We start from the raw sequence: 25141 nt of genomic DNA, 5'->3' as shown, positions 1-25141 counted from the left end.
CGATATTAGCGAAAGCACTAGGCCTGCATATAACTGTCAAAAAAGACGCGTTTACGAACCTGCATGTAAAGGAACTGCTGTCCCATTCAGGTTGAACCAATTCCAAGATAAGGGGGCCCGCTGCCGTATGTTTGTGTTGCCTGAAACGCCCTGATGATGTTGTGATGAGACCTGAGACCAGCCCCCACCAGCGACGGCTCCAACTGCCAGGGTCGGCTAACAACGCGAGAGTTCGTTTCTCTGCTTGGTTTTCAGCTAAAGCGCATGTATAAGACAAACACATCACAACTTTCACAAAAATGTAACATTTATATAGTTTTATATCTCTACTGGCAGTGTTTCAATTTATAAATCGTTCTTAAGGGGGCTTGAATAGCATTATAACAGATAAGGACTACATTCCCCAGCTTGACAGCGGCTGATGACGTTTAATGTATGCGCCGCTCTGTACAGTCGCTGAAGAGATCTTTTTAGCTACATGGTTAACACACAACAATAAGGTACGTTCTCGTTTACAATAACTGTCTTTATAATATCAGTGCACTTGTTTTGTATACATAATACAACGGAATAACGTGCTAAACTGATGATATCTCTGCACTGTTCATAAGAAACATCCACTGTGGGGAACATTAGCTTGCTAGCACACGGTATTTCTAGATACTTTCCGTCGTTATTGTACTCATTAAAGTGTTGTTGATAATGTTGAGAAATAAGCGGACAGATTGTTACTCTCGTGTATATTTTTTGTAGCTAGCGAAGTTATGTTTGCTATCAACCAGATGCCTCCAATGTAACAATAAAGAAAATGAATCAATATCTTCTGTGACCTGTAATTACTCTACCTACAATGATGAGGTCAAACAACTTGCAGTGTGTTCATAGTAGCCCCTACCCTAGCTCATTTAGTACACCTTAATTAAAATGTTATTTTTGCTTATATGTGATGGTGGTTGTAAAAACATTATTATGTAAATAAAAATCAGTCATAGAGTAATGGGTGTTTTTGAACTCCCTACTTAGCCATCATAGTACTTCCTAACATGTTATTGGTTTAAATTGCTGATACTTTTCACTGCACTCAAGCGTGCCATTTACACTTTATTAGGCTGCAATTTAAGACCGTCCTGTCAGTTCTCAGAGCCTAATGTTATAATAATAATAATGCCTGTTCAGCTTTATAGGAGCAGAAGCATGAACATAAAGAGTCATTTAAGTCTGTTCTGATATTTATTTATTTATGTCATTACAGGCAAAACAATTGATGTTGGCTTTAATATGTGAATATGTTTAAAGGGGGACCAGCCAAGTGTTTGCCATCTAACCTTTAAAATGTCCAGTAGAGAACGTCAATGAATGTAGTAAACGACTATATGGATGCAAATGTGTGTTTTTTAGATTATGTTTAGTATGTATGGAAAGCAACAATGCTATGTTAAGGCTCTGAAATGGCTCTTCATTTCAGTGTGGCACTTGATTTGAGCCAATCATCCATTGAACTTTTTGTTCTATATCTCTTTTCTTCTCTTAAGTAGTCACCATGGTGATGAAGTCAGCAATTGAGGATGATGATGCCGGCTGGGGGCTCGGCATCCCAGAAAAGATGAAGAACAATGCCAACTGGGTGGATATTACACATGAATTCAAGGGCGCATGTAAAGGTACAAGTTCCGATGGTAATTGTTTGTGTGTTGTATGTATGCAGTTGTGAAAGGAACTGACTTGCCCACCTGTTTTATTTATGCAGAGTTGAACCTTGGAGAGTTGCTTCATGACAAACTGTGAGTAGGACCAATTGTTTTTTTGCCTGTCACAAAAAGTTGGCTCAGAAAACACTTTAGACATACCACTGCATGCTTGCCCTCCCAATTAAATCTAACATATTTTTAGAAGGAGTTTTTTTCTCCTCCTGAAGTCTGAATACTGTTTCAGAGACTTCATAGCATTGACCACATTAATAGCAATAGAGAGAGACGTGTCACACACAAACAGTGATAACAACAAAACATGGAATTCAGTACATTTCTTCAAAGGAAGAGTTTGAATTTCCCATTTTATTTATGCTCCAGCTATTGAATCTGTAGGATTTGTTGAACCTTTGTGCACATACAAAACAGACACTAAATGTATTGTCTATGGTGACAGGTTTGGCCTTTTTGAGGCCATGTCAGCCATAGAGATGATGGATCCTAAGATGGACGCAGGAATGATTGGAAACCAGGTCAACAGGAAAGTGCTCAACTTCGAACAAGCTATCAAGGTACGGTACCGCTGACCTCTCACGGCTGTGTAATTACAATAAGAATTAAGACATAAAGCGAGATTAAATGTACAACTCTGTTTGCATGTTCTACTTTGAATATTTATATTTGTTTTAAATAAACAATCAACCACCTAGGTCAAAGTCATTTGTATTGCTCTCTTGTATTTGTTCTAGGAAGGAGCCATTAAGGTGAAAGACCTTAGTCTTCCTGAACTCATCGGGATCATAGACACATCTTTCTGCTGTTTGGTGAGTTTCTCTTTTTCTAAACATTGGGGGATTTTCTGTGAATGTAAAAGCTTTTAATTTTTCTGATGTTGTGTTTAGAGTAACTCCCCTCCACATACCCACAAACAAAAAGTGGCTTACGGGTTAATGTTTTATTCATTGGCACCGATGAAGTCATTCTTTATGAAATGTTGTTGAATTTCGAGAGATGTAGTGCACAAAAGAAATCTGTGGATTCGATATAATGTCAAATATATATTTGTCATTCTACATGAAAATACTCAAATGAAAATATAATGAATTAATGACCACCAAATCTCACAGTTTATAGCAAACTTTAATCTTTTGAACTGATAAACAATGAAGTGATTAAAAAGTCAGGAAAGCCTTATGACATTATATATCCATTTAAGCCCATTGTATTGTAGATCAGCAGCACTGCAGGAAACCCTGTACTCATGTGTGCATGTCTGCGTGTATTCCTAGATCACATGGCTGGAGGGCCACTCACTGGCGCAGACTGTGTTCACCTGTCTGTACGTCCATAACCCCGACCTGATCGAGGAGCCCGCCCTCAAAGCCTTCGCCCTGGGCATCCTGAAGGTGTGTGACATCGCCCGAGAGAAGGTCAACAAGGCTGCTGTGTTCGAGGAGGTAAGCAACTTTCTGACTTCCTGCCATTTTACCAGAATGTGGAAATGTTTGAGTTATTGGCTTTTACAAGTTAATCTGTCTTTTAATACGTTTCTGCTTTGCCTTCTATTGTATATTTGTAATATATTGAACAGTGTTAAAGTTGCAATTGAATGATGAGTCAGTGTCGTATTAATAAGCAACAATACTAATTGACTTTGTATCTATTTTGTAGGAGGATTTCCAGGCCATGACCTATGGTTTCAAGATGGCCAATAATGTCACAGACCTGCGGGTGACAGGTAAGAGTAAAGTGTTGTAGTAGATCATTAAGTCAACAGCTCCACTTATAATGATCTCATTGCAACATTGAACTGTTGGTGAGTTAAAAACTAATCCCTCTCTTGTTTGTTTTCTTCCCAGGTATGCTGAAAGATGTGGAGGATGAGTTACAGAGGAAAGTTAAGGTATTTGTTTTCAGCCAGTTTAATCCAAACTCATTTCCATTTGAATATTGCTGAGAAGAATGCTAGAGTATTATAGTATTAAGAGTAATATATTGGTTTCTCCCTTTCTGCTTTAGAGCACACGCACCCGTCAGGGTGAGCAGCGGGACCCTGAGGTTGAGCGAGAGGTACGTTTTTCTTTTAAATGTTACATTACATCATCTGAAAACTCAAAACGTGTTGTTTCAAACCCATGTGGTTGCAGTTTCCACATAAATTGCATATGACTACAAGTTGAAATTCAGAATATGTCTCTGCTCTTGATTAGTTTAGCCTAGTATTCCAACATTTCAGACACAAAGTAAACCTATAACCCTCCCTCTTAATCTATGCCTGTTATATTTCCTTTTCTTTATACTGTCCATCAGAGTGTGTCAGGGTGGGTACTAGATTGGTTCTGGGTGGTCAAAATATAACTAAATGCCAGCCTTTGTCATTCTTTGTGCCTTGTAAAGCTTCAAAGACAAGCTAGAAATATGTTCATTGATAGTGTTGCATGTACGCATGAGCCTGTTTGAAGGTTCTCTCTTTTTTTTCCAGCATCAACAGTATTTGGCCCTTTTCAATAGAATCAAGTTTACACGCCTTCTACTGACTGCACTCATCACCTTTACCAAGAAAGAGGTAATACACACACACAATATGTAAGTTAATGACTATCACGTGGTTTATAAATGTTGTTCTGCGTAGTAGCATTGAAGAGGATTGTAATAACTTGTATGTTTAGTTGGTCATTTTCTTCTTTTGTAAAGTGAGTTTTTGCTTACCGTTGTATCTTTATCAGACCAGTTCGGTAGGCGAGGCCCAGAAGCTTGTGGTTCAGGCAGCTGACCTCTTATCAGCCATTCATTGCAGTATTCAGCACGGTATCCAGTCCCAGAATGACACTACCAAAGGAGGTAACACGCACGCACGCACGCACGCACGCACGCACGCACGCACGCACGCACACACACACACACACACACACACACACACATACGTACGTGTGTCTCTTCTCTACCTTAACCCATCTCCACACAGAGCTACGTGTTTGTTAAAAATGTCTACTTCCACTCAAAATAGCTGAGGCAGCCTCTAAGGGAAGATCTTTTCTTAATGTGTTTTCCCTTTGTTCTGTTTTGCTTGTGTCTACATCAGACCACCCCATCATGATGGGTTTTGAGCCCCTGGTCAACCAGAGACTGCTCCCGCCTACCTTTCCTCGCTACGCCAAGATCATCAAGAGGGAGGACATGGTGGCGTACTTCAGCAAACTCATAGACCGTATCAAGACCGTGTGTGACGTGATCAGCACCACCAACCTGCACGGCATATTGGTGAAGCCTTTTTTGTGTTTGTTGGATTGCTTATGTAGTTTCAAATTAAATGCTATCTGGTTTTTTCAGTGTTCATCATTCTATATATGTACATGCTTTGAAGGACATTATATTTGATCTAAGCATTCATTCAAAATGTACCAAAATATTTTCTGTCTTTTATTTTCAGGACTTCTTCTGTGAGTTCAGTGAGCAGTCTCCCTGTGTGCTCTCCAGGTCTCTACTCCAGGTGACTGAATCATTACTTTTTGTCTTTTTCCGACAGAGAGATGCATTGACACTTGCACACAGTTTTTGTAGTTTGTATACTTGTACACAATTAATAGAAACCTTAAGATACTAATATACAACCATAAAGTAAAAACACATCAGTCTATGAGAACTAACATGATTGTTTTTCTAAATCCAGACAACGTTCCTGATTGATAATAAGAAAGTATTTGGGACGCACCTGATGCAGGATATGATTAAAGATGCTCTGAGATACTTCGTCAGCCCTCCTGTCCTCTCCTACAAGTAAGTCTGTCATTGGTAGAGTGATTAGACCTTTGACATGCGAGTCGTTTAATGTCATTTATTTTCAAGCTTTCCTTTGCCCCAGGATGATCTGCCTCAAGCTTATTTGCCTTATTGTCTCTCTCCAGGTGTTGTCTGTTTAACAACCACCAGGCAAAGGATTACATCGACTCCTTTGTAACGCACTGCTCCAGGGTATGTTACCTTCACTGTTCAAAGCAGTAGTATAAGAGGCTTCTACTTCTGAATACATTTGTTTCAGTCGTCAAATCAAAGGGAATGATTTAGGAGGAGAGGTGTGTAATTGATCACAGTTTAATGACCGCTGCTGTAAAGAAAAGGACACAGGTCATTTATGCTATGATATAACTTCTAGCTATTTTGGAAGTTGGTTGTAACACTGAAGGATAGGCAAATGTATCACCAGCCCCATGATATAAATAAGCAGGATGTGAAGCTGTGTGTTTATTCATTGATTGTTGTTTTGTCAATTTTCCCTGCAGCCGTTCTGCAGTCTGATCCAGATCCACGGCCACAACCGCGCCCGACAGAGAGATAAGCTGGGCCACATTCTGGAGGAGTTTGCTACTCTGCAGGACGAGGTGAAGGGCCGCTGTTTTCTCTTTAGTATTCGCCTTCATTCCTTTATTTTAACGATACTTTAACAAGACACCGCCGTAGAGTGCCACGTCCTAAAACCCGGAAGTAAGTTAGCATTTTACTACTTCCGGTTCCTTCGACAAAAAAGCAATGCTATCTCTCCATAGGATTTTGGAAAATAGCTGGAAATAAGGTCTGTGGTTGACACACATTTAAGAGACAGATCACGTTTTGTTCTACGACATTAAATCCATCAGCAGTGACCCCACTGGGGATTTTTGAAGAGTTTACGTGTCTGAAAAACGATGGTTGAATAGGAACAGAAGTTGTCGAGGCCGTTGTACGTCATTACACCGAACACGTAAACACTCCCGCTAAGTTTGTTTTTCCCTGTTCTGCTTGAAAGCAAGTACCTGCCTCCTGCAAACTGTTCAAACAAACGCTTCAACATTTGAATTTTTTTTTAATCTGTAGTTTTGAATATGGATCTTAAGTTGCGTGACGTTGAAGCAGCGACCCTGCTGTAGTTCGTTTATAGCATAACGTTAGCATTTAGCTTCTGGCGACTAGATTTATGATTCGAAAATTATAAAAGTAGGGTAGGAATGTGGATATTATCCGGCTGAACAAAACGTCTCTTAAATGTGTGTAAACCACAGACCTTATTTCCAGCTATTTTCCAAAATCCTATGGAGAAATTGCATTGCATTTTTGTCGAAGGAACCGGAAGGAGTTTACTTCTGGGTTTTAGGACGCGTCACTGTGGCACTCTATTGCATTTGTGCCACACAAGTCAGGCATTGACACTGTACCTACGCTGATGTTGTAAGTTATAACCCTACTAATCCATTCTTCTTCCTTCAGGCAGAGAAAGTGGATGCAGCGCTGCACAGCTTGCTGATGAAGCTGGAGCCCCAGCGGCAGCATCTAGCCTGTCTGGGTACCTGGATCCTCTACCACAATCTGAGGATCATGGTCCAATACCTGCTCAGCGGCTTTGAACTGGAGCTGTACAGCATGCATGAGTACTACTACATCTACTGGTGAGAGAATACTTTATTAGCTGGTACCTCTAGAATCTCTCTACAGCATGCACAGGTGCACTTTGAACCCCTGAGGTTTAATAAGTGTGTGTTTCCATCTGTAGGTACCTGTCTGAGTTCCTTTACGCGTGGCTGATGTCCACTCTGAGCAGAGCGGACTCCTCTCAGATGGCTGAGGAGAGGCTTTTAGAGGAGCAGGTGAAGGGACGCAGCAGCAAAAAGATCAAGAAGAAGAAAAAAGGTAAGCTCTACTGTAGCCTGAAGTTTGTTCTCAGAGTACGATTAAAATAGATAGATAAATACGTTATTGATCCACATTTTTGAAATTATTTTGTTACAGAAGGAGCATCACTGTGTTCAGACATACAATTAAAATTAATTAAATAGTGGAGCAGAGAATTTACAAAAAAAAAAGAAAAATAGTATATCAAATATAAACAGTATAACATCTCTTAACTATTAACTATATTAACCAAACATATTTGCACATTTTAAATGAACAAGTGTGATTTTCCTGTAGTGAAGCTGCTTGTCTTATAATGAATGTAAGTCTTGTTTTCCTCTGCAGTTCGCCCTCTGAGCAAAGAGATCACCATGAGCCAAGCGTACCAGAACATGTGTGCTGGCATGTATAAGGTAGGACATCGGCACTGCATTTTGACCCCTCAACTCCTTTCTCCACACCCTGCAGTAACACCCGACCTCTGTGCCTCTCCTCAGACCATGGTAGCTCTGGATATGGACGGGAAGGTTCAAAAGCCTCAGTTCGAGCTGGACAGCGAGCAGGTTCGCTACGAGCATCGCTTCGCCCCCTTCAACAGCGTGGTCACCCCCCCACCTGTGCACTACATCCAGTTTAAGGTACTTGGTTGGTGTTGATGCACTTCATCCAGCAGGCTCTCATTTTCTGTCCCCCTTACTTCAAACACATTTGTATTGTTCTTTCTCCTTAACACTTCTTTTGGTGTGTCCCCTTTTCGTCTTAATATTCGCATAACCCTTCCTTTTTTCCCCCTTGATTTACTTTTGATTCCCTTTGTCGGTCTTGCACTTTCGTCTTTTTCCGTGCGTCTCTCTCTGACTTTTCCCTTCTTGTGTTTTTCAGGAGATGTCTGATCTCAAGAAGTACAATCCTCCGCCTGGCTCCACGGACCTTTACATGGCCGCCAGCAAACACTTCCAGCAGGCCAAGCTCATCCTAGAAAATGTGCCCAGCCCAGACCCTGAGGTCAGTAAAACAATCAAACTTCTGAGAGGAAAACCAGTTTGTGTTGTTAGTTTCCCCACATTCTTAAACATATAAGTAATTCTTAAAATGTATACCTGAAAATATGTTCTACTCCAGATACATTTTTTTAGGGGTAAAAAAACTCCAGTTTTTTTTTACTTTTCTCAACTATCAATAACCAGTAATTGATTGACTACAGGTGATCCGAATACTGAAGGTGGCCAAACCCAACATTGTAGTTACGAAGCTCCTGGCTGGGGGGCACAAGAAGGACGCCAAGGTAACAAACTATTCACATTCCCTGGTTCTTTGGATTTAAATTGTGTTTACTCTAGGTGCATTGTGATAGGTTGATCTTAATGGTGGTCAATGTTGTATATTGTAAAAACGTTGTTCCTTTTTGCTTCCCCAGGTGCTCCCAGAATTTGACTTCTCTGCCCACAAATACTTTCCTGTGGTCAAGATCATCTGATTCTGCACTACGGGATGAATATGAAGAGCGTCACCTTAAAGATCATCAGCCACAAAGACTGAACCCTCACCTGTATGTGTGAAAAAGCCCTGCTCCAGTCCATGTCTGAACAATGTGTGTGTGTGTGATACACCCTACTGTAAAACTGTGATGGAGTGTTCGATACACCCGATTCTTTTTTTTCACACGAATGAGAGATGAAACCAGAACAGAGAAAAATCACAACTGGACTGAAATGACTGCATCATCTTTTTCTATGCTGCCTCCATAACAGTTTTGTGAAGTGCACATCATTGGATCGCATGAACCCTTCCTATGTATTTATGTGCTTATCTGAATGAAATGGTTGAGTGTGAAAGGACTACCGTATCCTGTTTTCTTTTGTACCACGCTCGCTACATGCAAGTACTAGATAGGCATCAGTTCAAATTGTAAAACAGACAGGAGATACAGCAGAGAAGAACCCCTCAAAATTGTTATAATTGTGTCAAGCATAGTAACGTTGCAACACACAAAAGATCTGAATATCACGTTTACAGTAACGGGAGACCATATTTTTGGGGAATATTGAAATATGTCCTATGTCAAAACCTAATTTCCCTATTTCTGTGTTTTTAGTTTTCATCTTAGAAAATCCAACATATCTTTCTAATTCAGACATTACATTTATTATATTAATTAAAGGGAACATTAACAAACACAAACATTTGAAGACCCTGCCAAAATATATGGTCCAAAAATAATAATGATTTGCTTATCTCTCTTTGGCAACAGTTTTTTTTTTCTATACGAGAACCACTAGCCTCATTATTTAGTTGTGAAAACTGTAGTGTTTACTGATGCATTTTTGGTATTACTGCCATGTACACAGGTTAAGTATACATGTGATTGAACTTTTTTATGTTCATATTACAAATATGCTTACAATAAATCCCTCTTAAAACCATGTCTCGGTAGTGGTTGATCGATCATCAATGAAGTCTTTGATTTAAACCATTCACAAATGTGTTAAACATTCAGAATAAACAAAAATAAAAGCAAATTCATCTGCAAAAAAACAAAAAAGTCAATCCAATTTATAAAAATCAAGAATGTATTTTGGCTCCAGAAAGGAAATTGGACATTTCAAAAAAAAAAAAAAAACAGGCAGACATTATCTGACAAATCAAAGTATTGGATGTAAAAAAAAATTGCTGTTTCAGATAGCAACCTCAAAAGACACTTCCACATAAATTAGATTTCACCAGTGGTCTGACCAGGAGTGTTGATGTGCGACAGGTTTGGACGCTCTCCGTTACAAAGTGTTTCCAATAATCTGCCGCAGGCTAAAAAACAAAATAAGAACTTCCCCACACTAAGCCTCGACGCCTCCTTAGCAAAAAACACAATATGTAAAATGAATGATATTTACGCACTAGCCCACACATGAACTCTAACACAGTTATCAAGTTATTAAAAGGCTTCAACCTTACTAAAAATATGTGTTACTTGGGTTGGGTGTTGCAAGGAAGACCTGTTTTTTAACAGCTTTTTAATTTAAAACATAACATAAAACTGATATTTTCTTTTCTGCAAAGCTGCCCTTGGATTTAAGTCTTACAAATAATGAACAATATATGTATATGCTTAGAATTATCTTATTCTAAACAATAAAATAAGTAATAAGTCAACCCCCCCCATCAATGTTTTATAGTGATGGAACATTTTGCCGGGAATAATTCATTAGCTATCTACTGAAGGACTTTGTACTGAAATGTCCTTCCCAATACATTAGAGAATTTATCGTTTCAAACATAACAAACGCATTTAGTTTTAAATAACTGTCAAGTCCTCAAATGTATATTTATAAAATATATATAAAAACTGAATGACACCATCTTATCTTAATATTTGGTGAGACGCTAAATATGTTAATAATGTGCTTTTGCTTTCAACATAAAAAGTTTCCAAAACATCTGCATCATTTTAGGACATGTTTATTGTTCATGGGGATCATGCGGTCAACAATGTCCAATATGTATATTCTTCATTATGCATTTCATCAAAGCTAATCATCATTCATTCAAGACCAGGATTTGTTTTTATGGCTAAACCTTTACATTCATATGGAAACGAAAGGTATTATGAACTTTATCATTCTGAGCCATTAAGCCATTATTTAGCATGTGTGTGAAAACGTTAGGATTGTGACTTGTATATAAAATAGTTTTTTGGAGGTTCAAGACATTGGAAATACTTCAATAGACTGTGAATAAGTCAAAGCATGATAGAGTGGGGGTATTTAGAAACACCATTCAAATTAAATACCTGGAAAAAAGGTCTTTCAAATTAAGTAAAATCCTCCGTCCTGTATAAAACACAAGGCAATAAAAGATCCCGCCACACAATTTTACTTTTTGTTAATTTCTGATACCTATGTTCATGTTTTCACTCACAAACACACTTTCCAGTCAAATACAGTTTTCAGTTGATTAGACTTATACATTTTAAAAATGCTTAACGGTTTTTCTTTTTTACAACTGATGGATAATAGGAGCCCCAAAGCAAAACACAATTTCCCTCCTTCAAAGAAATGTGCTTCCCACAAAATAGTCCATTCAGTTCAACAGAGGCAGTATCCACAGCGTAAAGGTGCAAACTCAGTTATCATACTGAGTCTCTCAATTAGACCTCAATTGCGTCAGAAGCAACTGGACATCGGAAAAATAATGCTGTACGCACAATCAATAAGGCATGAGACAATAATGTACAGATGTTTCAAATAACTCGCTTCATTATTATCTGTTTTTTCTAAATGATCCCAGATGTTGATCCCAAATGCAATCAAGCGACAATCTAGACATGATTTCTCATAGATCGAAAATGTCCTGTTACACATTACTTGAAAAGCCGCTGCCTCATAATGACACAGATATACTCAGCAGTCCAACTAGAATCTCAGCACTCTCCTTCATTTGCTACAGTTATGGAAAACCTCATTTGCGTTCTCTGACAGACCTTTTGTTAAATAACATATTCCAGCCATTGACCCGTAGTCAGCGAATTACAGTACAATAATACACACCTTATGGCCCTTTAAGGGTCTGCACACCGTCATCACATTTGTGTCATCATTCAAGTTACAGTCATTATGGAGTGAACATAATAAACACATCTAATCACATGGTCAAAGCCTAGTAATTCCCAGCGATGTTGAAATGTTCAATCTTTCCAAGTCAAGTCTTGAAATGTCTTAAATAGCGCTTAACCAACACCAGGAGCTGAGTAAGCGGTAGTACTTAGAAGTACTGGGTACTTTCATATTACTTTTTCATACTGAAATCAATGTGAGCACAATCATCACAATAAAAACACCATGGGGTTACATGCATACAGTGAATGATAGCAATTAGAAACCATAATTGTACATGTTTGGCTGAAATTTGCATATTTCAGATTTGAACATGAAGTCTTAAATATGCTTACTCTGATACAGAAAACTTGCAAGCTATAAAAGGACAATTATAATTAAATAAATTGTACATAATCGTTTTAGAGATGAAAAATTAAAAAAAACATTCCAAAAAGCAAATTATTCTTTAAATCAATCAAAACTAAAGTCCAAAGTCTTTCCTATAAAGATGTTCCTCTGGTTTTGTTTGTGCCCACTGTGTTCGGAGAACCTGTCTGCTGCTGTGTTGCTGAGGTGTTTGATGTGCAAGCTCCTTCTCCAACTCTGTGGGAAACAAAATATTTGTAAAAATAACAAATACTGTGTTAGTGTGTTTATAGTTTAATGATATGTGACCCGCTCTATCGAAATCATTCGGAAGTCGCAACGGCCCATTTCAAAATAAACGTGGATTTGCGTAACAAACAATTTTTTCGGGGTTCGGGTGTTTTGTTTGATTTTAAACAAACAAAGTCTTGGCTTTCAGAATATAAAACTTTTATTTCCAAACTCACACGATAAATACATTCTTTAAGCTTGTAAAGGGAAGATGAAAGGCAATCTGCTCTTCCCCCCTCCCTCCGGCTGACATTATGAATGTAAGCGTAGAGTAATCATAAATAACACGGCAGGGTCCGTTACAGTTTGTTTTCATCTGATTTCAATTAAACAAAGTCTTGGCTTTCAGAATATTAAACTTTTTTTAGCAAATTTAGATGATAAATACAACTTTGAAGCTTGTAACGGCATAACTACAAGCGGAGAACGGAGTAATGTAACGTCACAGCAGGCATAACAACAGCCGGTGTTTCTCGTGAGGGTTTTCCCCGGGAAACAAACGCAATACACACAAACGCAAAATACACAAACACACACACACGTATACACACACACTCGCACACACTCGCGAGCTTCCACCAGACCAGTAATCCAAACGAAAATATCTTCCCTCTCTAGTATTTTGATCATTTGCTAATAATCAATCAGATCGATGGATTCCAGAGAAGAGGAAACTTTGAAGGCCTTTTTCTCAAAATGATGACTCAGTGATAGTCATTATATAATGTGACATATTTCGCTTAATATTTGGAGTACAAAAACAATCCAGGTATCATTAGAAAGCTAGGAATATCTCTTTCCAGCAGTGTATACAACTCAAAATGTGTCTTCGGGTCAATGCGACTGATTTCGATAGAGCAGGTCACTTATAGCTGTATAATTGGCAGGCCTATCAAAAGTAAATGCAACAGAGTACACAAAGCATTACGAATATCCAACGGTAAACTCTGTGTTAAAAATAGAGACAGCTGAACTGGAAAGCAGAAACTGGAATATTTTCTTAAGTGACATTCGGCAGGGAAAATGAACATACAGCATTAATATGTAGTGTTCCCATCAATCATCTGTTTGTTAAATCTCTGAAAATAAAGTTAGAACTAACCCTCTCACTAGTTTTCAACACAACTATGTCACTCAGAAGTGAAAGTGACACGACCATGATGAACAGTTTCTCAATCTGCTCTTAGAGACCACTGAACTAATGTCTGAGCTAAAACTTCATATAAAGTCTGATATTGTCACTGTGAGTCTGTGTTATTAATAATAATCTAGTGACTTTCATGAAGGAAGCCACCGTGTATGCCTCAGTTCATACCTTAGATCTGGGCGAGCTCAGCCTGTTTGTCTGCTTCAAACTCGCCTTCGTTCTCCTCGTCTCCGTTATAGTCAGCCAGCTCCTCCTCCATGTCTTTGTCTATCAGAAAGTACAATGTGCTTAGCAACATGAAACGTTGTATTCCTGCTCTCTCCTGCTACACACACTAACACAACTTTATGTCACATACCTATATTTTCAGCTAGTTTACTCCGCTGTTGTTTCTCCAAATCGACTCCGCCCACCACCTGCTCGTCTGCGTCATAATCTTCTGGCTCCTCAGGTTTCTGACTGAGAGGAGCGTCCTCTACCTTCACCCGGCTCATCAGCATGCCCATGTCCATCACAGGGTCTGCCTCTGGAGACGTGAGCAAATTGTTGGTTAATTTCCTTAAATGTCAATAGAAATAAAAAAACTAGTGCTTTTAGTGACCAAGGCCTTGTACCTTCAGTCTGAGTGTCCTCTCCATGGACGTCCATCACCTCCATCTCTTTGTCCTCTGTCAGGTTGTTCTTTACAGGCTCACTGGTCTCTGCCTCCCCCTCCTGAGGTAGCACAGCTCCCTCTGGTGGTAGCAAAGTTTCCTGCTTGACTGCAGCCGCCGAGAGGACGGACTGCGAATCTATTTTGGAGAGATCTTTTCCTGTAAGCAGGTCTACTGGGGTATTAGGACCTAGGAAATAAGCAAGTAGTATGTGAGGATGTAGACTTGTAATTTAAAATCAGTCTATGTAAACAGATACAAAATGCATTGAATGTACAACATACACATTCAGTACGTATATATTAGTGTCATTGCATTTGAGTTCCATTTCAGTTAACTTCACTGAAGTGTCATGACATCTGTGTTTGTTACCTTTGTCCACGACGATCTCATTGGTCAGTAGTTCAGATGGATCCTCTCCGTTGGGCTGAGAGAGGGTTGTGTTGCCCTCTAGAGTTTCTGTTTTAACGGCATCAGCCCCAGTCGTGACTCCTCCGTCTTCTTTTGAGGCTTCAGCCGCTGCATGTTCGGGCTGAGGAGTGAACACCATCATAAAACCACATTCCTTTACGTAAACAGCTGCATGTCAAGTAATTAACAAATGTAGGAAGTGTCGAAATCAGTCAATGCTATTAGATGTTTGTTTTTTTATTATAAAAAACTAGAGTTAGAAACCCTGGGCAACTTATTCCTTTTTGATTTTGTTACTAAACAAGGTGCAACATTAACTCAATGTCCACTCTTGCATGTGAAAGGAGTACAGAGTATGCTTTTTAACAGATACAGAAAAAGAATATGCATTGGAAAATATGTGATATTTTAGCAGATCACGATAAAATAATTTGAGTTTATGCAGAGCGACCTTTTTATTAAGAGGATAAAAATCAAGCCTCAAGCATTTATGATTAGGGGTGCACCGAATGGGAAATTCTTGGCCGAAACCGATACCGAAAATAGGAAACAGTTGGCCGAAAACCGAATGCCGAAAGGCCGAAAATGATTAATAGAAATTAGGGCCGGGACTTTAACGCGTTAATTAAGATTAATTAATTACACAAAAATTACGCGTTTTAAAAAAAAATTACGCATTTTAATCGCACTTATTTTTGCAGCGCTGAACGTTTCTCACTGGATGAGTTTCAGGGGTACCGATTATACTGGAGCACCAACTAACGTTCATGACTTCAAACAACAACAAACCACAGTGAACAATAGTCAAACGTGAACGAAGAAGCTGATGAGACCGCTTTGGTTGGCCCCGTGGATGGGACATTTTGTTTTAAAAAACGGACAAATGGAAGCATCGATAAGAGCACGGTTGTTTGCAAATTATGCAAAAAGGAATTTGCATATCACCGCAGCACATCAAGCCGCAAGTATCAACTCATGGCATAAACATATAGCGCTAGCGTGGAAGCTAGACGTGGGACGTGTAGCGCCCGACTCGGAGTACAAGGCCCCACCCCAATTCGCGTTGATCAAAACAGGCCTATTGCAACAGAGAGATTTATTTTTCATCAGGATATGAAAGAATGGAGGGGGTGAGGTCAATCACTGGGCACTTCTTTTTATTTTTTTTAAATGGTACAGTTTATGTTGAACGGTATGTATGGTTTTTGGCCAAGGTGTATCGCGCGCGAGAGGTTGGACTGAAATTGATTAGATTTTTAAATCAACTGTGGTACGAATCAACAAAGTTGTTGATGGCCGCTCTGAAGCAACAGAGAGGGAGTTTTCTAGGTAGGTCAGGGTTTCCAATGTTCTGATGTACTTGAAAGTATTGTTTACTTAAAAACAAAGTGTTTAGTTTACAGAAAGGTCTACCTTACCTATAGGCTACCTGAATCTCTGAAATGTACCTATATTCCTAAATATGCTATTGCTACACGTTTATGGCAAAAATTGCACTTTCGTTAGGTCTGGTTATAGTACACCTTAGAAAAAAATAAACAATGTTTTTGTCTGCTTAAGCTTATGTATCAGTCCATTATTCAATGGTATACTAAAATCCATGTGAAAAAAAATTGCTTCTCACCTGTTCCAGGTCAAAATATTTATATGATTAAATGCGATTTAATTTTGATTAATTACTGTACAAAGCCTGTAATTAATTAGATCAATTTTTTTAAATCGAGTCCGGACCCTTATAGAAATAATAATACGGGCTATATATATAATGTATACATTTTTACCAATGTTGTTTCAGCTGCCTGATTATGAAAATAAATGATTATGGGCAAAACTGATAAGATCCTATAAATCCTCCACATAAGTTCTGTCGTTAGACTGAGTGTAGGAAGGCCAGTTATTCAGCACTTTTAGACCCTCCAGGAAAAACGCTAGTGTCTGAGCGATCGTCTCAAGTACCATTTACCGCAAGTAATTCATGTACAAATAGCAATAGGCCGCAAGATATCTTCTAACAACGAGGACGCGCAGATGGCGGAATTTATCCAAAACGCCGCAGTGAATCTCCCGCATTGCTTCCACCAGCACGAAATTGAGGGAAAAAAATGTGTACTCGTCTTGACGTGACGTTCATACTCGCGCTTCCAGGAATGTGTGGATTACAACAACTGTATACCGTTCCATAATGTCTAGCGATTGCGCCTGTAGAAAGGTGGCTCAATAACAGGAATAAGTGTATAGCAATGTAAGAGCGCCCAAGATGAAAAAACTAATCCATCTCAATTTACCGACGAACATTTCTACTAAGACCGGGAAGAGTATATTATGCGGGGTAAAACATTTATTCAGCCACTTTTAGACCCTCCAGCAATACGCGATACTGCGATCGCAGAATTTACCGCTAAATCCAGACGAGGAGTGCACGATGTTAAAAAGCCGCATATCTATTCTAGTAAGCCTCATAATCCCCGCATTTTCACACAGAAGTAACGTTTGTACTCGTCAGGCGTGTAATGTCATGCTAGCAGCATCACACGGAATGTAACTACAACGATATAAGTGAACGTGTGTGATGCTCACACGTAAGAGAGTCATTCATATAATGAAAGTTACAGCTATCTATCTCATTTACCGTCGAACAGTTTTCTACTGAAGACAGCGGTTTGGCTCAAAATAGTGGCTGATACGATTGCTGCACTCCGTGCAAACTGTGTGGTTGGATGCATAAGAGAACATTCTGACGAAGACGACACTTTGATTCATTCAAAACATTCGAAAAATGCTTCTGCTAGGACTGTTAGTTCTGCGGACAACAGAAAGCACCAAACATACTCACGTTCAGACGAGGCATCAACCTCCACACAAAACCCTTCGAGGGCTACAAAGAAACGAAGTGAGTACGCCTACAAGATGGAAGCGTGGTCAGGAGTCAGATAACGAACGAGTTAATGAAAACAGAATGAGGCGGGAGAGATGTGTAGTGTGTGTGGTGGGGTGTGTGTGGGGGGGGGTGTGTGTTTGGTGTGTGAGATTAAAAAAGCCCAAATTGTTTTTACAATAAATAAATAATTGAATGTGTTTAATTGAATAGTAAAGGGGTTTAACGTTAGTGCAGTTTGTGTGGTGATGAGAGTAATCAAATAGTAAGTAGCCCCAATATTTTAAAAATAAAATTGTATTCTTTTTCCCCCGCATATTAGCATATTTCGCAACTTTCCGCATATTTCGCAACTTTCCGCAATTTCACCGCATACACCAATCACATAAAAGACCCCCGCATGTAATCGCATAATCAAGGATTAGCCCGCATAATCAAGGATTTAGCCCGCGTTTTTCTGGAGGGTCTAACTTTTGAATGCATACAGTACATTAATTCGAAGTCAAGGTGCATGTTTCCTTTTCCTCTGTAGAGGAGTACTGACAACGAAAGTGCATTCAGAACAAAGCACAAGGTGCTTTAAAACTACATAAACATCTAGGCCCAGTAGGCCTACAACAAACTAAGTGTAAATAAAAGACTGTAACAGCCAGGCCTTCAAACACAACAAATTGCACCTATAAGTGCATTCATACAAATGTGCAAACTGGGATAAATCCACATGAATGTAACTATTAACAAATGAATTACAATTGAAATTTCAAGAATCTGTAAATAAGCTTGTCGTCTTCATAAGCAGAAGTAGTAAAACATTGTAGAGAAGATACATTAAGTGGAAAACTGGATAACAAAATCCACATCAACATTACAAAATTAAATACAATTTCCAAAGAATCTGCAAATAAGGTGGTCTGCCTCATATGAGCCAATGTAAACAACATTGTATCATTTAGATAACGAAAGTACAATATATTGAACACTGTGCTGCTGTCATTTCCCCCTAATGATAACCTGAGATGGTGAATTATAACTCACAATGAAAATTGTTCAGGAAAGTGGGTATAGAGTAGACATGTAGAACTAGATAAGCTTATGATAAGCCAGCCTTGTCTACTTATTAAGGAAAAGTGGGAGGTTCTTTTTAATGAGCAGTAGCTTCTCTGATTTATCAGCCATAAGTCTGTTCCTCTTCTCATCAAGCACATGAGAGGCAGCGCTGAACAGTCTCTCGCTGTCAGTGCTTGTGATTTGATCTTACTCCGCATATTTGTCCGGGTGTTTTGATTTCAAGTGGTGGAGTAATCCCGAAGTGGTGAAAGTCTTTGCAGTTACACCCCCTCGAGAAATGTCAGCTGAACACGTTTTACAAATCGCAATCCGCGCCTCTTTCTCTGATATTTTTAAATATCTCCAAGCGGCAGACATGTTGGCTGTGAGCCAGCCGCGAGCATGGTCGCGCGCCGTGCTTGTCGCCGCGTTTTGATTACGTCATCACAACAACACGTTAGCTTACCAACGTAACCCTGTTCTCTGACATTCGGTGATATTTTTTCGGTGCTCCGAAAGGGCCTTTTTAACCATTTTCGGCCGATAATTTTCGGCGGCCGAATATTCGGTGCATCACTATTTATGATGGCTGGCGTTCAAAGATTAGAATGAATGCAGAATCAGAAGTGGATTAGGTTTGATCCCAATCCCCAAACCTACAGTAAGAATTGTTTAAATGATTTCCAATGGTTAATGTTAAACAGAAAAGCAAAGTACCTTTGAGGAAACACCTGAGGGGGTGATGAGCTTTTCCATTTTCTTCTGAACTTCAAGTTTAGCAGCAGCCACTCTCTCATCACACAGCTCCTTCTGGGACAGGACCTGAGACTGGCAATGGGTCCTGTACATGTGCACAAACACACACAAACACACACCTTAAGCATGAATAACAGAAAGCTATTCACTCAACTGCAAGTCCTCCCTAAAGCCAAGCTAATGATGAAATGTGGTTATTGTCAAGTATTAACATAAACAAAGATTATATTTGATCTAATATCAAACAGAACTGTATAAATATGAGTGATTCAAGTAATATGTTTCTCACATGTCATAAGTGAGTCTGTTGTTGAGGTTTTTGATGTTGCCTTGGCAACTTTGCAGCTCCTTCTGAACTTTCCCCAGGTCGTCGTTCAGCTGATTCACCTGACCTACAGTCCAAACACACAAGACAGTAAGAGCCACGCAATAACTAAGTTGGATACATTTCCTATAGCGCTCATCTGGCAGCTAAAACAATGTATTTTTTGAGAAGTTGAGGTTGGGAGGTTACCCTTGAGTTCCTGTATGCTTTTGGTACTGGAGGAAATGTTCTGCAGCAGTGTGCCCTAGAAGCAGAAACACAAACACCATTAATACTCACAGTTGCTTAACAGGAAATCCCTCTGACGCAATAGTTCATAGACACTAGTTTAATATGCAATTTCTCCCACTTGTATTGTACAGACATCATTTAAACATCAATTGGTGTTTGTGTGCACCTTCTCTTGGCTGCAGGTGTTCTGAGATCCTTCCAGTTGTCTCTTGTAGAGGCTTTCTATGTGGCTAATCTGCTCCTTCTGTCTCTGGATTTCCACCTGGAACTCAGTCTTCTTCAGCTCCACTACTCCTCTCTCTGCTGCCCCACGCTGCACCTGGCCCTCCAACTCATACAGCTTAGTCTGTACCGAACAGGCAAAGAGAAGAAAGAACAACAACATGTATCTTCAACACAGGAGAAATGTTGGGAATGTATAGTCCTGTTCCACAATGCACATGAGAAAGGAAAGTAAAGTGTGTTGCTTATGGTGAATTTGTTTAGGTAAAGGTTATGGCTTAAACGTTGAAAAAGGTAATTGCATAACAGAAGACCCTTCCACAACCCAAACTATGATATAAGGAAGACCAGACAAATGCTGTCTATCTAGCCTTCGCAGTCGGAATTCATGATTGTGTTGCAGACCTGCACCAATAAAGTCAGTTAATAATAACCACGTGTTTAATCATTAAACAACATGTGAACGGTGTAAACACATTACGTTCAAGGAAACGCCACAGGCTGACATTGCAAGATCTATTCTGAGGTTTGTAATAATTTCCAACAAGAGACGCTTCAAATGATGTACAACTGATAATTGAATTTAGAGGTGATGTTTGCACTGTTCACTCTGGTAGCAGACCACAGAAACACAGAGGATCTTACCTCTAGCTCCACGTTGCGGGAGCTTGACACCCAGTAGTTAAAACCCAGAACCAGGATACAGGCAATTAGAGCGCCGATCATTAGAGGGGGTGATCTTCCTCCACGACGTACATTTCCCAGCCCACCCATAGCTGTCTACACACTGGACACAGAAAAACACAACCAGGGTCAACATACTTTCCGTTGATTCTAAAATGCATGTTTTTAGACTGTGGGTATAGTTTATGAGGATAACATGGCTAGGATCATTGAAGGACTCTTGGTTTTGCAGGTTGCTCATGGACAGGTTGTATAAAGCTCACTGTAGCATTGCGTTACTTCTGCTTGTGTCAGACCAAACTCGTATCCATCTGTGATATGAGCAAACACAGGAAGGAAGACGTTATCTGATCGTGAACCTCATATTGTTTTTAGAAATTACACTAAAGACACTCTACATGCATCTTTGTTTATTGTGGACAGGTATAGATTACCTTTTTAAAAAAAACATTATATTAAGTTGCTTAAGTTCCTAACAAAGCTGACTAAATCTAATTGACTGCAAAAAGCTGAGACAAAGCATACATTGAATACTGTAACTTCGTCTGCATTTTATCTACTCTTTGGCCATTCTGGTTGGATACTAAATGCAACTCCTTGTGAAATGTGCAATGACATTAAAGTCGAATCTAATCTAATTAAAAGGACATTTCCAAGGACCCAAAGGTGCTGAAATACAACAGATTTTCAGCGTAACATTTTCCATGTTTGAAATAAGTGTTACCTTACTAGTATACTATTGTCATGTCATGTCTTGTCAATGCATAATGAAAACTAATATCCTCAATCATGCCCATTCATGTTTTTGTCCATCCCATAGACTGTGTATATATATTCTCCCATCATGCAAAGGCTCAAATGACAGTTGAGGGTTGAATAAATGTATGTTCCTACTTCTCATATACTACAATACAAACAAACGCCATAATAAAATCATAAAACAGTGGCTGTAGATCAAAACACACAGAGTACACATTTTGTTTTGCTTCATAAAAGGATTAAAGGGGATGACTTGTTAACCTAGCGAGCTAATGTTGTCGATATTAATGTCGAAGCATGACTTGCTGTGTGGTCATACAGCAGCAGTTATGTTACATTACAGGGAGTCAACTCCAGCTGAAGAGGACAAACACGCACTAGATTAAGATGATAAAATCTGTTGTTTACTATCAAATCAAAGCACAGGCCTGAAGGCAGGTTATGGATTAAAGGCGTTATTCAGAAACCGGACAGAGCAGACTTGTGCAATATATTTAGATGCTAACGTTAGCCACACAGGTCCCTCGAATACTCGACCAGATAAATGCAGGTCAAGAATGGGGCTAACGTTAAAGCTGATAACAGCCACCCCACCGACGTGAAGGTCCGTTCCGTGATGCCGTATACATTATAAAATGAGAAATGACAACACATTCGAAAAATAAGGTTAAGGAACAAACATAATTTGGCCAGTTTAACTGATCAAGTTTACGGTTTTGTTGCACAAAAAATGCCAGCGTCGATAGCAATGTAGCATTTCCCAGTTAGCTTAACAGTTCGAAGCTAGCTAACTAAAGCTAACAGACAGACCATGCACTTAACTTACCCGGTAGACTCAAGAGGAAAACAAGGATGTAATGTTGAACCCAGTAAATGGAGTGTTATTAAGTGATATTTTGCTTTAAAAAATATATGTCGGCGTTTCATCAGCACAACCTACTAGCATTTTTATTTCCTATCCATTAGTGCCATGTAAACAGCAGAGTGTGTGTTCTGTTGGCTGGGTCGGTTTGGGATAGTCGGGTCCTGCCTCCGCTTGTCGTAAGAAAAAAGGGCGTTTCGGGTAGATCATCATTTAACTGTTAAAATAACTTTAACTCCATACATTGATTCATCATACACATTTACAAATGTAAACATGTTTTGTATTTATTGAAATAACAGTAGCCTATGGCATTTTTGATGCAGTATTTCCTTTGATTGTTCAATTTATAAACGCTGTATTACAAAATGTTATAATTTACAAGGAGGTTTAGAAGGCACCACGGGCACCCTTCATCACAGGTTGAGTGTAACATTTCAGACGGAAATACAATCAACTTAAACAGAGAAAATCTTGAGGTGGTGAATCAAGTTAAAAGTCATTCAAAATCATGATGAAGATTGCATCAATGGGTACAATTATCACATTTTAATGCATTTTTGTAGTAAACACCCAATTACACAAAACATACATACCTTAACGGAAAATAATTGGCTGTTGACTACATTACAACAATTAACGTTTTTCCATACACAAAATACTAAACAGAAAATAAATTAGGCTGTTGATAGTCTCCTCCCTTTAAATGCTTAAACCAGTTTTGATTTCATTTTGTTTTCACAGTTTTCTCAGTGGGCTATTTCATTCAGATATAACATGTATCCACTCTTATGGTGAAATATCCAGACATCAACAAATGTCCACATGTATCACGTTTGATTATCCTTGGATACGGTAAGTGTGTAAATGTGGCAATTTTCTCTTTCATTCATCAATCTGAAATTGTAAAACACTACTGCAGGAAAGACAATAGCACAATAATACATTCAAAAGGGTTTGGCTGAACAGGTTAATCACAGATTTTTTCTTTATGTATACAATGATTCTAACCGAGTGTATGTCTATATCTCAGAAGCGACGACTTCCTCATTACTTCCTGAGTCAATCCTCTTTGTTTAGACTTCCCTTAAGAAGTCTTTAGTCCTTTTTTTCAGGTCAAGCATATGAGCTTTTTTTGCTCTCCCGAGATGTCTTATTTCTTTCAAACATCGTCAAAGATGCCTGCCCGCGAAGGAGACAGGGACAAATAACGTCCTCCTGTGGATCTACAGTGACACAGAGAGACAAATTAAGTCTGTTTGATTGTTAAAAGCTCAAATTAAACACTGTTCAATTTATTTAGCAAAAAGAACAAACCTTCTGTTTGGTGAACCTTCATCACTGTAATGATCTTGCAGTAAGCTTCTGTGCTGCTCATCCTCTTCCTCCCCATCTCTTCTGAATGTGATAACTAAGAAAGACAGAGAGCACTGTAAGCGTACTGTAAGCAAGCAGACCTATTGATGTAAGTGAGACTCCAGTGTTAAACTATTTATAATAAAAACAATAATACAAACAAGCATAACAAATTAGAACCAAGCCATCAGCAAGACGCGGTTGGAAAGTTGTATCTTCTTAGTTGGAGTAGCTGTGAGTAACACAGACACATTTTCTATTCCATTGTAATGCAATTTGTTTTAATCCTTACCACTATTCTTGGTCTCTGTGACAGGACTGCTCTGGTCGTCGTTTATCTCAGAGTAACCAGCTCTGCTCCGCCCAGCCCCCTCCTGGGCTCCATACCGATCCCTCCAGGCCTGAAGCAGGAAACAAAAACATAACTACCTTGACACAATTAGCACAAACCACTAGGACCAATAAGCCAACTGGTCTCTTTCGCTACTCGTAATGAAAAAAGTTTGTATAGAATAAATATTTCTTACCCATCTTCGATTTTCTCCATCCTCAGCTTTCTGTCTTTTTCTTCTTTCTTAAAAAACAAATAAATTGTCCATATCATAAAAACCATGTGCACTTGGTTTAATTATTATAACTCCATCCATCCATCCATCCATCTTCTCCCGCTTATCCGTGGTCGGGTCGCGGAGGTAGCAGTTCCAGCAGAGAGCCCCAAACTTTCTTTTCCCTGGCCACATCAAACAGCTCTGACTGGGGGATCCCAAGGCGCTCCCAGGCCAGCGAAGAGATATAATCCCTCCACCTGGTCCTAGGTCTACCCCTTGGTCTCTTCCCAGCTGGACGTGCCTAGAACACCTCCCTAGGGAGGTTATATTATAACTCCACAGTGATCAAATAATGTCTTTAGGATATACAACAAATGGGGCGAAGCCTGCGAGCTAGTTCAGGCAGTCAACTCGAGCATTTGTGCTGCATTCATACATAACGCCCCTTGCCACTCTACAACCAACCAAACAGAGCCTCCTTAATATGCTGCTCTATTTAACCTGCCAGATATCTCTATGCTTTGCTTGCTGCACTATTGCTGCAGCTACCTCTATGTCACTGCTGCTTGCTGCCCCACCACCACCACCCCAGCTTCCACCTGTAGGCTCGGGGGGGTTAGTTATTTAATCATCACTAATCGTGCTATGTATATCTATGGAGTGATGAGGCCCGAGCCTGGACGCCAAA

The 25141-nt window shown here is 39.3% G+C and overlaps 4 protein-coding genes across 10 annotated transcripts in view; 1 reads left to right on the top strand and 3 right to left on the bottom strand.

Annotated features, from left to right (window-relative positions):
- agtpbp1 (ATP/GTP binding carboxypeptidase 1) overlaps positions 1-335 on the bottom strand; it is a 31726-nt gene extending 31391 nt beyond the window's left edge. For all 4 annotated transcript variants that reach the window (XM_010789909.1, XM_010789910.1, XM_010789911.1 and 1 more), the window contains exon 1: positions 60-335. The gene's annotated coding sequence lies outside the window, so the exon portion shown is untranslated. The remainder of the gene's footprint in view (positions 1-59) is intronic.
- A 75-nt stretch (positions 336-410) lies between these two features.
- On the top strand, positions 411-9754 carry naa35 (N-alpha-acetyltransferase 35, NatC auxiliary subunit). Of its 3 annotated transcripts, none has more exons than XM_010789907.1 (23): positions 411-500; positions 1536-1661; positions 1748-1781; positions 2146-2260; positions 2438-2512; positions 2978-3145; positions 3360-3426; positions 3548-3591; positions 3708-3758; positions 4171-4254; positions 4415-4529; positions 4771-4949; positions 5119-5178; positions 5359-5465; positions 5594-5660; positions 5969-6067; positions 6930-7108; positions 7213-7349; positions 7659-7744; positions 7829-7969; positions 8214-8336; positions 8536-8616; positions 8749-9754. In XM_010789907.1, the coding sequence occupies exons 2-23, from the start codon at positions 1541-1543 to the stop codon at positions 8806-8808; spliced, it is 2193 nt and encodes a 730-aa protein (XP_010788209.1). In that variant the 5' UTR covers positions 411-500; positions 1536-1540; the 3' UTR covers positions 8809-9754. The 3 variants fall into 3 exon arrangements, with proteins under 3 accessions (XP_010788209.1, XP_010788210.1, XP_010788207.1); XM_010789908.1 differs by having other exon boundaries at positions 439-500; positions 1533-1661; positions 7677-7744; XM_010789905.1 differs by having other exon boundaries at positions 439-500; positions 1533-1661.
- Positions 9755-10768: 1014 nt separating this feature from the next.
- Positions 10769-22701, bottom strand: golm1 (golgi membrane protein 1). Of its 2 annotated transcripts, XM_010789903.1 has the most exons (12): positions 22514-22701; positions 21192-21239; positions 20890-21031; positions 20189-20368; positions 19981-20035; positions 19756-19858; positions 19428-19551; positions 14750-14909; positions 14339-14566; positions 14083-14250; positions 13893-13991; positions 10769-12523 (listed from the first exon to the last, which is right to left on the bottom strand). In XM_010789903.1, the coding sequence occupies exons 3-11, from the start codon at positions 21016-21018 to the stop codon at positions 13894-13896; spliced, it is 1245 nt and encodes a 414-aa protein (XP_010788205.1). In that variant the 5' UTR covers positions 21019-21031; positions 21192-21239; positions 22514-22701; the 3' UTR covers positions 10769-12523; position 13893. The 2 variants fall into 2 exon arrangements, with proteins under 2 accessions (XP_010788205.1, XP_010788204.1); XM_010789902.1 differs by lacking the exon at positions 21192-21239.
- A 192-nt stretch (positions 22702-22893) lies between these two features.
- LOC104961589 (LMBR1 domain-containing protein 2-B) overlaps positions 22894-25141 on the bottom strand; it is a 10596-nt gene continuing 8348 nt past the window's right edge. Inside the window, exons 15-18 of the mRNA XM_010789904.1 lie at positions 24433-24479; positions 24198-24306; positions 23867-23960; positions 22894-23775 (exon numbers count right to left, since the gene is read on the bottom strand). Coding sequence (XP_010788206.1) covers positions 23712-23775; positions 23867-23960; positions 24198-24306; positions 24433-24479 — 314 coding nt within the window. The 3' untranslated portion in view covers positions 22894-23711. The remainder of the gene's footprint in view (positions 23776-23866; positions 23961-24197; positions 24307-24432; positions 24480-25141) is intronic.

The sequence above is a fragment of the Notothenia coriiceps genome, unplaced genomic scaffold (genome assembly GCF_000735185.1).
Source record: "Notothenia coriiceps isolate Sejong01 unplaced genomic scaffold, NC01 NC01_scaffold00033458, whole genome shotgun sequence".
Lineage (NCBI taxonomy): Eukaryota > Metazoa > Chordata > Actinopteri > Perciformes > Nototheniidae > Notothenia > Notothenia coriiceps.
This window is presented reverse-complemented; position numbering and strand designations above follow the sequence as displayed.

Coding starts and splice junctions, on each gene's coding strand:
- naa35 (XM_010789907.1), top strand. CDS start 1,541: ATGGTGATGAAGTCAGCAATTGAGGATGATGATGCCGGCTGGGGGCTC. Junction 5,179..5,358: donor TCTCCAGGTCTCTACTCCAG/GTGACTGAATCA, acceptor TTCTAAATCCAG/ACAACGTTCCTGATTGATAA. Junction 8,617..8,748: donor GGCACAAGAAGGACGCCAAG/GTAACAAACTAT, acceptor TTGCTTCCCCAG/GTGCTCCCAGAATTTGACTT.
- golm1 (XM_010789903.1), bottom strand. CDS start 21,018: ATGGGTGGGCTGGGAAATGTACGTCGTGGAGGAAGATCACCCCCTCTA. Junction 14,567..14,749: donor TGAGATCGTCGTGGACAAAG/GTAACAAACACA, acceptor CTTATTTCCTAG/GTCCTAATACCCCAGTAGAC. Junction 13,992..14,082: donor TAAACTAGCTGAAAATATAG/GTATGTGACATA, acceptor ACTTTCTGATAG/ACAAAGACATGGAGGAGGAG.